The sequence below is a fragment of the Anas acuta genome, chromosome 2 (genome assembly GCF_963932015.1).
Source record: "Anas acuta chromosome 2, bAnaAcu1.1, whole genome shotgun sequence".
Lineage (NCBI taxonomy): Eukaryota > Metazoa > Chordata > Aves > Anseriformes > Anatidae > Anas > Anas acuta.
Window position 1 is genome coordinate 115,783,740 of NC_088980.1, and position 12,262 is coordinate 115,796,001.

At 37.6% G+C, this 12,262-nt stretch overlaps 1 protein-coding gene across 2 annotated transcripts in view; it reads left to right on the plus strand.

Moving 5' to 3' along the window:
• CDH2 (cadherin 2) overlaps positions 1-6,328 on the plus strand; it is a 117,974-nt gene extending 111,646 nt beyond the window's left edge. For both annotated transcript variants that reach the window (XM_068671815.1, XM_068671816.1), the window contains one exon: positions 4,918-6,328. In XM_068671815.1, the coding sequence (XP_068527916.1) occupies positions 4,918-5,124 (207 nt within the window). In that variant the 3' untranslated portion in view covers positions 5,125-6,328. The remainder of the gene's footprint in view (positions 1-4,917) is intronic.
• Positions 6,329-12,262: the final 5,934 nt, after the last annotated feature.

The window sequence follows — 12,262 nt, forward strand, 5'->3', positions numbered from 1 at the left end:
AACAAAAAAAGATAATTCTTCTGTTTTACATAGAATAAATTAAAGAAATACCTTTGGTAAAACCTGTACCAGACATTTCTTAGGACAGCTCAGACAGAAGTTGTTCCAAGCTATGAAAACAAAATAACAAGATAAGAAAGGGCAAGTTCATTACCTCTGCATCCAAATTTAACATGATTAGGCAAAAAGCTTACTTCTTCTGTAACTACCAGTCGCGCCATAATTTTTTCCTTGGTCAGCCATAACCCATACCATGTGCAAAACTAGCCCAGTTGCTAACTGAACAGAGAGAGGCTGCCTTTCAGTTGCCAGTACCTCGGTAACGAAGTCTGCATTTACCCCATTGGCTTGAAAAGATTACAAGGCTTTGTGGAGATCAGTCCAGTCTTTTGGAGGACTTGGCTCTGTTCCCAGAGTAGCTGATCAGTCTGATCCTTTGGGATGCTGGCCCACGTGTGGGAATTAATTTAGTCTGTTGAATTCTATGCTCACCAGTAACTCAGACACAGAGCTAGTATTGTTCAGATTGGCCACTGAATTACTCCAGCTTCTGACAAAAAAGAACCATAGTCATTCATTTCAGATGCTAGAGGGTTTAGCTACCATCACCTGAGAAAGCATGGGGTGTTTTTTTCCTCTTACTTCTATTACACAGTCATAGAAACAAAATGTGAAAAAGACCTAGTGAGTCATTTTGTTTCTTTCCCTTCGGAAGTACTTAATTTGTTTTTGTAGTATATTACTTTCTAGCTGTCATCAGTTGTATTAAATCTACTTAACTCAATGAGAAGTATGTAAGTATAAGTATTTTGTAGTGTTCTAATGACTTCTCAGTTGAAAAACAAGTTACAAGTATGATAAAACTTTGAATTATTTTTATAACACTTATAAAGTTAAGATAACACATACAGAGCTATGAAATTTCCAAAATAAGAACATTCCAAAGGTGCCTTTATAATCAAAATATGTTTTGCAGGCATAAGCTAAATGACCTCGGGGACTTTCTTGTTTTGTCTATTTCAATGGATAGATGAATCTCTAATTTAAGGGGGGAGGGAAAAACCTTCTTTTCTTCCAGTTCAGTGTACAAACAAGTCAGGGAAATAAGTCATGTGTTATTAAGAATCCTCTGTAGACTTTTTTTTTTCCATTTTGAGCTTTTTAAAACATAACCTGCAGAGTGTGGAGCATAATTAATGCTTAGAATAGCTGGGATTTGCAGGACAGTATCAATCAGACCTGTTTGCAGAAGCTTTGTTAAACCTGTTTTCAAAAACCACCTATGCTGTCCTTAGAAATCTTAAACAAATTATGTTGTGGTGGAGAGTTTGTGGCTAAGAATATATTTATAATCAATAGAGGACATAGCCTGAGGTAAATTAAATTTAAATTACAAACTAAAGGTCTCATCCCACGAGGACATGGAGGACCCTCAATTCATTCTTAGTAAATGGTTATTGATACAGTACACCTCTAAGCAGAGTAAAAGTCGCTGTATGTTTTCTGTTTTCTCTTGTCAAGTAAAAAACATATTGAATCAGTCTTTCATATTTCCTGGTAAGGCTCTATTCTTCTATTCTCATCAAAAGTTAGTTGAACCTGATTAAGTAGTAGGATTAATGAAAATAGAAGTGCTAGATCTCTGATTTTGTAAAGTTTCATGTTAGTTTGAGATTTTGTGGGTTCTTTTTTCCCTTGATTTGAGACAAATTAAGAATGCTGCACATACCAAGCAAGCATAATTTAAGGTTACCATTGTTCCTCAGTCAAGACACTGCTGTAGTCTTTCCTATTCCTCTGCAAAATGTGTAAAGGAGGAAGTGAGGTTGCTACTCAGTCTGTTCTAGGTCTCAAGCTCTCCTTTGTATTGTCACGACATTACTGGTTTTCACATCAGCTGTTCTTGTGTCTGCTTTTGTGCATTGCAAGTATAACAAATGCAAAGAAATGTGATTTGATCCTCCTGAAAGATGGAGAACTAAGCATGTGTCTCAGCAATTCAGCTGTTGAATAATCTGCTCTTTATAATAAAAGTTTCGGGTTTTCAGCTCAGGAACTTCTATTCCAAATAACTACAAGAAATCCACTGTTCTGAGATTCTTGAGCACATCTGGGAAAGACTGAGGGATTTTTTTGAGAAGTGGTTGACAATGACATTTCAGTAAAATGAGAAGTTCTTGGCAACCATTTTTTGCCTTCTCTGTCATGCCAATACAGCACGTTGTGGTACCACCTGTTGAAAGGGAAGCAGAAAGGTGGCAATACTGAAACCACAAGGAGCTTCATAAGCCGATTTCATTGCCTAAGCTAACATTGAGCATCTCCAGCTTCAGACATGCTGTAGAACCCAGCAGTGGAGCAAAGCAGTGCACTGAGTATGTTCAGAGAATATGCTTAGCAGAGAGGAATGTAAAAAACCACCACTACAGTATTCCTTCACTATCTTACCATGTAACTTGCCATACAAATATGGCAGAGAACTTGGTTATCTTTTGAAGAGTTAAAGACTAAGTTCAGTTGTTATACTGTGAGTCTGAGGAATTTTTGGCCAAAAAATAGGGGCAACTATCATTGTAACTTGGGCTGTGGAGTTGAGTCAGTACTTCCATACACGGCCCATAGCTCTCTGAATAAAATGGGTTACACAGTAAGAGCAACCTTTGAAACAGTGCATTTGTCAGTGGAGTAACAGTGAGCTACTGTCTTATAAGTCAGTAGCTCAAAACCGGTTTTAATTTTAAATGCTATCATAATCCTGGCAGCAAATTGCAAAAAGCCAACATTCCCTGTGGAAAGAAAAGGCAGAAGGATGTTGCCTACCTTCTTGGTGTGGATAGCTGACAGGCTTGAGAATTTCTGCAGTCACATAGGAAAATACTTTGTTCACTGATTTTAATAAGTTAGAATCCAATGTTTGGCTGGCTGTTCCTAGGCAGAATATCAGGGAAATAACATTTCCTCTCCAAAACACCTTTGTAAATGACTTTTCACACACAGACACCTGAGATTCATACTGCAGCACTCCTTAAGCTCATGCTTATTCTCCTTCCCTGTCACCTGTGTTCGAAAAGCATGGGACTCCATCACCCCAACCAAGCTTAAGGGAAGATACAAATATTGCAAGGCCAGCTAGTGCCTGAGAAGTTTAGTTGCATTTCTGCTTCAGCAGCAGAAACGGAGAGAAAGCCTTAGAACTATTTCAAGCTTTGAAGCTGAACAGGGGGAGAATGCTTGCTTGCTGTTACATTTTAGGAATCTTGAATTATTTGTCCATACTGTGGCCATCACAATGGAAAAATCCAAAGAGAAAGATAATGAGTATCGTGAATTACGTTTATCAGATAATTCAAAATTATCCTTCTTGTGCAGGCTATTGATAGCCTGCTTGATGTTGTTATATGTGTGAAATGATCATTTTAAGTCCAAAGTATGTTCTTGAATGGAGGTCGCTAGCTTGATAAATATGCTGGGCCTTTCCAGCACTGATTTGCAAAATTAGTACATTTTTCACGCTTCTCAATTATTTTAGGTGATAAAAATCAGGATTCTCTTATTAATACTATATGCTTTAATTAATGGTATTTTAGCATATATCTAGGAAGAAAAACAGCTATTTCCATTACATCACTTTCAGACTAAACAGTTCGTGATTGAGAGAAAAACATCCTTTTGTATAAAGAAAATATGTTAAATAATTAAAAGGATGCACATTAATCCTTCAAAAAATGAATATAAGAATGTGATTCTTTAAAGAAATAGACAACCATTAAAAATTGAAAAGAAAATTGGCGCAAATAGCACTGGTTAAAATTATTTTAACAGTGAACAACATAAAGTCTTATCTAAGCCTTCAAGAACTTTGGCAGTCATACTATTCCTCATTGGTGTCTGCCAGAGTAGATCATCTTGAAAGTGCAGAAAATCTTGAAGAATCATTGCTAATCCTGTGGAAGAAACTGTGACGTTGAAAAATCCAAAACACAAGAGAGCTTTCACTTTTAACTTCAGGCTGCAGCCCGTTATATTCAACTTGTAACTTCTCAGAATAAATGTCTCTCGCCACAGAGCAATTGCTGCATATACTAAAATTAAATTTATTGTTTAGGTTTGCACCTATGTAAGAAAACAGGAAAAATTATCTTCTTTAGAAGTGTCGTTCTTTCCCTACTTGTCCCTTGTTAATTTATTTTGGTTTTAGTTTAGGTTATTCAGCCATAGAGAGTAGAAGTTTAAAATTACTGAAGACCCAGTATTTGTGTGTTGATAACATGACTTCTTTGAAACAAAGAAACAGAAATGGTTTTAGTGGTGTATTTGTCTTTGATGTCTTTTCTTGTGTGTGTTTTATGAAGAGCAGATAGAATCTTATGGGTGGCAAAGCACATACGGCTTAAGCCAACATATTGTATCTTTTTCACACAGCAGTCTACAGAGGTACATTAATTTTGCAGAACTGACTAAATATGGCTTTTGGCACACACAGATGGACCTGCAGGCCAGCGATGTCAGTGGATATGTTATTGGCCATGTGAGATGGCTGTTAAAGCAAATCTTTGCAAACATGCATATTTTTTCCTATCCCATCTGTCTGTTTAACCAGTCCCATATTGCTCATGCCTCAGGTTGTGAGCTGTGTAGCTCTGAAAGTGTGTATTTATTAGCATTGTTCCTTGTGTAGTAATGTTCTCTTACAGTTTTGTTAGAGCTGCATGTACAGTTACATTCAAAATGTCCAGTGCTTAATGCTGGAAACCCATCAGTGAATCCTGTTCTCCTTGACATGAACCACAGACAAACAAGAACTTGGTTTTCTCAGGTGGTGGTTGGTAGATAACTGCACTGCGATGTTCCAGTTACTTGCTGCCTCTCTCTGATACAAAACTTACTTCTTTTTTTTTCTCCCTTTCATGATTACAGGGACTTAAAGCAGCCGACAATGACCCTACAGCCCCACCATATGACTCCCTCTTAGTCTTTGACTATGAAGGAAGTGGCTCCACTGCTGGATCCTTGAGCTCTCTTAACTCCTCAAGTAGTGGTGGTGAGCAAGACTATGACTACCTAAATGACTGGGGCCCACGTTTCAAGAAACTTGCTGATATGTACGGTGGAGGTGATGACTGAACTTCAAAGTGAACTTTGTTTTTGGACAAGTACAAACATTTCAACTGATATTCCCCAAAAGCATACAGAAGCTAGGCTTTAACTTTGTAGTCTACTAGCACAAGTGCTTGCTGAAGGCTTTGGCATAGGCTGCAAACCAATTTGGGCTCCGTGGAATATCAGTGATCCAATGCTGTTTGGAAAAAAATATTGAGCTCAGTTACACTTGAATTTTACAGTACAGAAGCACTGGGATTTTATGTGCCTTTTTGTACCTTTTTCAGATCGGAATTAGTTTTATGTTTAAGGCTTTAATGGTACTGATTTATGAAATGATGCATTAAAGAGACAAAATATGTTGGGGTGGGGAGGAGTAAGGTGAATCACAATATGCTTCAACATGCTTTTGTTACATCGCATTGCTTTTATTAAAATAAGGAGATTAAAACTTAAAAAAAAAATCCTCGTGGAACAATTTTATTATTTGGGAGAGAAGACCATGAGGTGGAACAATGTATATTACTTCTAGTTTTAGATGTTAGGGGATTTTTTTCACTAAAATTCTAAAACTTATGCAGCTGGTTGCAAATAAAGGGAGTTTTCATATCACCAGTTTGTAGCAGAATTGATTTTTTTTTTCCTTACGCTAGAATGTTAGACACATTTCGGTCTTAATCCATGTACACTTTTTTCTTTTTTTTTTTTTAATTTCTAGTACTTTTTCCCACTTCACTGTAAAAATGGTATGTGTACATAATGTTTTATTGGCATAGTCTGTGGAGAAGTGCAGAAACTTCAGAACATGTGTATGTATTATTTGGACTATGGATTCAGGTTTTTGCATGTTTATATCTTTCGTTATGGATAAAGTATTTACAAAACAAGTTGAAAACAAGTGACATTGATTCAATTGTTGAACTGTAGTTAGAGTACTCAATATTTTTTTTATTTTTATTTTTATTATTTTTTTTGTTTGTTTGGGGAGGGAGAAAAGTTCTTAGCACAAAAGTTTTACATAATTTGTACCAAAAAAGGGGGGAGGGGAGTTGGCCTAATACTGGTGGCACGAGTAAATATACAGTATGTTTTGGGGGTGGGGAGGGAAGGGGGAAGGAGCTTTCAAACTGGAGAGACTTCTGAGAACAGCTTTGCCTCTGTATTGTGTACCAGAATATGAATGATACACCTCTGACCCCAACGTTCTGAATAAAATGCTAATTTTGGATCTGGTGCTTGGTTTGGCTTTTTTTTTTTTTCCTACCTGGGCAGCCCTGACTATAGTGAATAAAACATACACAAAGCACATTTGAATTGTGTGAGATGTGCATTTCTTTAGCATGTAATACTGCTGGACTACAAATAAGCTGCATATAGGAGAAAGTTTGGCACAAAGTTGGAAGGCAGGTTCTCACGTGAAGCAAAGTGATCTGTGCCATTTCTGGTAATTCAAAACTTTCAGATCCATCTAGATGACTAGCTTTAATGTGTATTATCTAAATAACAAAGCTTGCATCATTTTTGTCTCATTTCTAGACTGACAGTTTAATGATTTTATGATTATGCCGCTGGTTGCATAAACGAATAAATTAGAGGTCCTGGCAGTCATCTGCTACCTGAACTTTCTCATGCTGAAGTAAAGGCAAATCCCCTGTTAACTTCTGTGCAGGTCACAGCATGTCCTTCAAGGAGAATGCTTTCAGTCTTGGAACTTTATCATAAAGTCCTTTTAAGAGATTAGTCATCACTAGTCATGTTTCTAACCTGTTAAAATGATATATTTGCAAACAAAGCAAGCACAGTAGGTGCAGCAATTCTGCCTTCATTCACTTGCAACAATCTGCTCAGGTTTAATGTCTACATTTACGCTCGTTAAGGGCCTAATTGTGAACAGTGTGAAGCCCAAACTCAGCAGAAACACCACATTTCCGCAGGCTGTTGAGAGAATTGGAGCAGCGGGAAGGGATCCAGGCCCCAGGAGTAGTGCAGCAGCCTTCTGCGCTGGGAAGGCTTGGAAGGCAGTTGGTCTGTGGGTGATGCTCTTCAGCATGGTGCCACTTCAGTGCTTCCTCAGCACTCCAACCCTCATTTACATAATGTGACTGTGATTTCCAGAGGTGAATCCTGAAATATGAGTCAGAGTGCATTATACACTGCATATGACGATAATTACAAAGCGTGGTATCTCTTCCTCACTGAGCTTTTCATAGGAATGTTTCCTTTCTTTCTCTTATTCCTGATGATGCCAGTGAATGTGCTTAGAGACAGCAGTCCTCTCAGATTGGAATACATCCCTTTAGTGTCTGCGTACCTGGCTATTACTTACCTCATGCATTAGCATGATGCTGAAAACAAAATTATTTTTTCAGTAACGTGTCAAAATTATCAATGAGCTTCTTTAAGCTATTTCCATATTAATTAGTGGTGTGGGGGAAAAAATAGAGTGGGATGCACAATTGAAAATCTGGCTATGCGTAGTTAAGTAAGGAAAATTTTATAAAAGGCAGGATTTAAACTGTGAATACATGTTAAGCAAAAAGCCACGTTTAGCATGTTGTTTTTTGTTTTTTTTTTCCATATTCTGTAATTTATACAAAAATGTATTTTAAGCATAGTAATTCTATTGGTTTTGGTATTTGGAACCAAAAAATTGGAAATGCTAGACAAATTTAATTGAGATTAAATGCTAAAAGATAAGGAGGCAGAAAGGTTTGTGAAAGACTTCCAGTTTTGACTATAGCCCATTATTTTGTTTAAATGCAGTAGATGTCATCTTTTGTGAATACTCAGCTCTTTTGGACAGCAATAGGAGCTCATGCATTTTGAGTATTAATATATCCATTTATCTCTGTCTTGATCAGACAAGCTTACAACTCTGTCTACAGCAGCTTTGCAATTCTAGCAGTGGTTCTCAAACCTAGCGTTAGGTCAGCGTTAGATCTGCTAAACAGAATGAAGAATGAAATAATAATGAAATAATAGAATAGAATGAAATCATTTTTTGTATCTCATATGTTTACAAGGAAAAATAAAATGTTTGAACTGACCCTTGTTCATTGAGCTTCAGGTTTGTTGCTATTACAGAAATGTGGAAACAGGTTTAGTCTAATATGCTCAGAGGGCTACACTGAGAGGAAGAGGATGGCCAACCTGTGACCCTGCAGTTGTTTGGGGAAATTCTGGCTGCCTGTTTTGGAAATTAACTTGAGCGGTAATATGTACTGTTTCTGCCTTGTAGACACTGTATCCAAGGGAAGTTATTGGCAAGAAATAAAGCCGCAGAAGATTTTCCATCTCAGCTTTTCCAGTTTCTATTTCCTTTCAAGGATAGTCCCTTGTAGACTATGTTCTTCTGAACTTAGGGTCTGTAAAGAGGAGGAGGAGAAGGGTCTTTGTTGGAAATGAATGTCTTAAATGGACACAGAAGACCTCAGATACAAGTAGAACTAGCTTCCTGTGTTTCTTCAGGGATTCCCAAGTACTGGTGACGGATGTTAATACACATCCCATAACAGTCTAAACCATGCTTACACTTCCTCCAAGTAGCTGAACTAAGTAGTACTTGAGTTTTCAACTGGTGATTTTATTGGTGTTGATGCCCGCTCTGGCTGTGCTGTAGCACTGTTACAAGCTGGCTGTAAAACTCACTGTGATCTTTCTGAATTACAAAAGACCCACATAAATCAGTTTGATAAGGCAGACAATAAGCACTGCCTTCTTCCATTACTCCATGTTATTTTGTCTTTCTTGACTCTGCTATATAAAATGTTTATAAATCCATGTAAATTTTAAATGTAAGATGTTTAATTTAGTGTCTGAATTGCACTGCTTTGCAGACAGACGATGTTTCTCAGTTGCAAACAAAAACATTTTAGACAGCCACTTACTTTCTTTTGGTGCCAAAGTAGCAAAGTTTGCTTTAAAAACCACGTGAAGACTGCTTCTTGGGAGTTCTGCTTTTTGGTACGTATCATTTCTGGAACCCTACCAAGTTCCTCATGCTGAAGAGGGTTTATATTTACTCCGCCTTGGCCCCATTCACCTTAACACACAAGGTAAAGTGTTTTCTGATAAGGGATGGGACACAAATTGCCAAAAGGGTCTCTCAAATCTGTCAGTAGTCGTTCAAGATGTCACAGGTGAGCTACTGCCTGTTCTTATCTTAGACAGCTACTCCCAGCTTCCTTAGGAGCCTTCCTTCTAGCAGAAGTAGCATGTTTTTAACAAATTCACTTTTCTGGGTCAGGAGTGTGAAAGCAGAGTACCTGCCTGCTGTTACCTCAGTCAATATTAATTATTCAAATAAGATGCTGCAGTCACTTAAATGCATTAATACACAATCCACAACGGTATGTTTTATACACATGGTTTTCCTCATTCAGCCAGAGATGGTCTACATTCATACAATGCCCTTTTTTCATTTCTTTTAAGTAAGCTTTTCTTCTTTTTATTTACTCTAGCAAGGATCTTTCCTAGGAGTTTCTCTAAAGCATAGGATAATTGCTCTTTGCTTAATACATGCCACAGGAAAAAAAAAAAAAAAAAGGAACAATGAGTTTATCAATAATGACGAATTTTCCCTGTAACAACAAAGCCCAGATGGGAAACAGAAAAGGATGGCTAAGGTAAAACATGCTAAGCACTTCCATGGATTCAAGGTACTTCCCTTGAATACAGGCAGGGAAAGAGCATCATCCCCTTTGATCAATACAATCACCCTGCTGCTTTTGGAATGGCCAAGCTGCTGTTTCCAGTGTAACAGAGAACCTGCAGATGTCTTCCAGTGTAATGTTGCTTCTTTCATTCCGGGGGTATGTTTCACCACATTTCACCTGATTTTCCCACTCAATTCAGCAAGATAATTAAGCAGTGCCAAAACTAACTCAAATCAGACTGCATATTCTTCAACTGGCAGCCTCACAGAAGCAAGGCTTTGGTCTTGTTTTGGTTTTGCTGTAGATGTCAGGATCTGTTCTCAATGTAGCGATAGCTGGGAGGATTAGTCTCCTTTTGGAATGTTAGTATCCCCTGAAACCTCTGGGGATTTCTAAGACATCTAAAACTGTCGCAATTGACAGTAGTGCAGTAGCTAAATATGTTTGTATGGTCTTGATTTTTCTGTCACAGAATGGCATACACTAATATAACAACGGGAGGTTGCAGTCCACACGGAGCTCTTTGGAAAGATTAATCAGGGTGAGGTGGTGGGCACGTGCTCTCTGAACTGTTCTCTGTGCAGTTCTAGCTGTAGAGATTGCATATATATGTGTGCGTGTGTGATGAACAGATGCTGCTCAGATTTAGGTGTAGTCACAGCTCTCTTTCCCCTCTTCCCTGAGCACATGCAAGCCATCCACATACGACCCCCAAAACATAAATCATAAATGGAGCTCCTGGGCACCCATGTCTCATCTCTTTCCTCCCCAGCATTCCCTTATCACCTTTATAATCAGACACTACCTGGAGAAGAAATGCCCATTATTTTCTCATTGCTTTTATCTTTCTTCTAATGTGCTCCCTCCCCCTCCCTGGTCCTGTGAGAGACCGATTTTTTTTTATATAAAGTATTTAGGATAATTGGTTTGGTTCATGAATTACCATTGTTGCTTGCTGCTATTCCCCACTCCTAGTATATCTAGTATATTTATAAAGTCCTTTTGGTTTTCATTAACAAATTCTGCTTTTCTAGCTCTCTTGACAAGCCTGAGAGAATAATTTTTTATTCTCCTTTCCCCCTTTCGGTTTCTGAAACCAGATCTTTTGCTGCTCTTTTCAGACCTTTGATCCACCCCCTGTAGCTAAAATAAATGGTCAAACTTTCTTCGTTTAAGCAGGTGTTTTTCTTTCTTTCTTTCTTTCTTTCTTTCTTTCTTTCTTTCTTTCTTTCTTTCTTTCTTTCTTTCTTTCTTTCTTTCTTTCTTTCTTTCTTTCTTTCTTTCTGTCTCTCTCTCTGTCTTTCTTGGGCAAACATTCCTGTTGACTTCGTATCTTTCTTCATGGCACCCAGAAAAAAAAAAAAAAAGGATTTTGCATTGTTCATAATAGCTTATATTTATGACTATTTCAGAAATATATTTCTTTTGAGAGGTTTTCTTTTAATACACTGATGCATTTGTAAACCTCATGATGGTATGCATTTATGCAATTTACTGAAACCACCTCCAAGTGGTTCACACTCTCCTGCAGAGTCTAAAAACTGGTTCTGAAAGCAACATATTTTGCTCTGGGTATGAATAATAAATAGCAGCATTGTGCAAATTACTTTTATACTCCTGCTTCTGAAGATAAAATTTGTTGATGTGGTATGGGTGGATAAAGACAGACAGATCTGTGGGCCCACCCCTTCTGTGTTTCTTGTTACTGAAGTTTGATTATTATATTACATTTGTTATCTGCAGTACTGCAGGGTGAGCTTATAAAAACCCAGCTGTCTCTGTGCTCCATAAATCAAAAGTAATGGCCAGATAATCAAAATTATGTTCCAATTCTAGAACATTCATTACTGGTGGCATTGTATAAAGCAGATATAAAAACAAGCGGAGTTTTTGTGCTAGGATGATTACAGGGAATTACACTAAAAACATAGAATCATTGCTGGTATGTTTTGACTTCAAGTTGAGGAGAAGTTTGCTCAGCAAGGTTATTTTAAGATAAACTGAGAAATAAACAAAAAATGAATTATTTACCTAACCTAGTCAGGAAGCAATATTCAGTGCCCTATCTTTTTTGAGAACTTATTTTTCCTCATTTGGGCAGAAAGAAGTCAATCAAGAAAAATGACCAGAAAAGAGTAAAACCAACACTTAAAAACTCATTGCAAATAGGGAGAGGCAACTTCAAAGACCTGTTCTGCTGTTGTGTCTCATAACAGAAGAATTCCAGGCTATTGCCTCATTTCTTGATCTTCCCATTTTTTATGCAGAAAGCATTTGTGCTGACTAGTGCCTGAATAATCTGCCTGCAGAGCGTCTGAATCCAAGCTCTAACTTTGAGTTAGTTGCTTTGGCATTTCCTATTGTTCTCTGTTGGTAGGGCTAATTAAATGTTTGCTCTTCTTGAAAAAAAAGATGTTACAGCCTAAACTACTGTTTGGGGTGTAAAAAACTCTCCAGTCCATGCTCAGGAACAAAGAATTGTCCCTTGGTATTTTATATATTGAGTG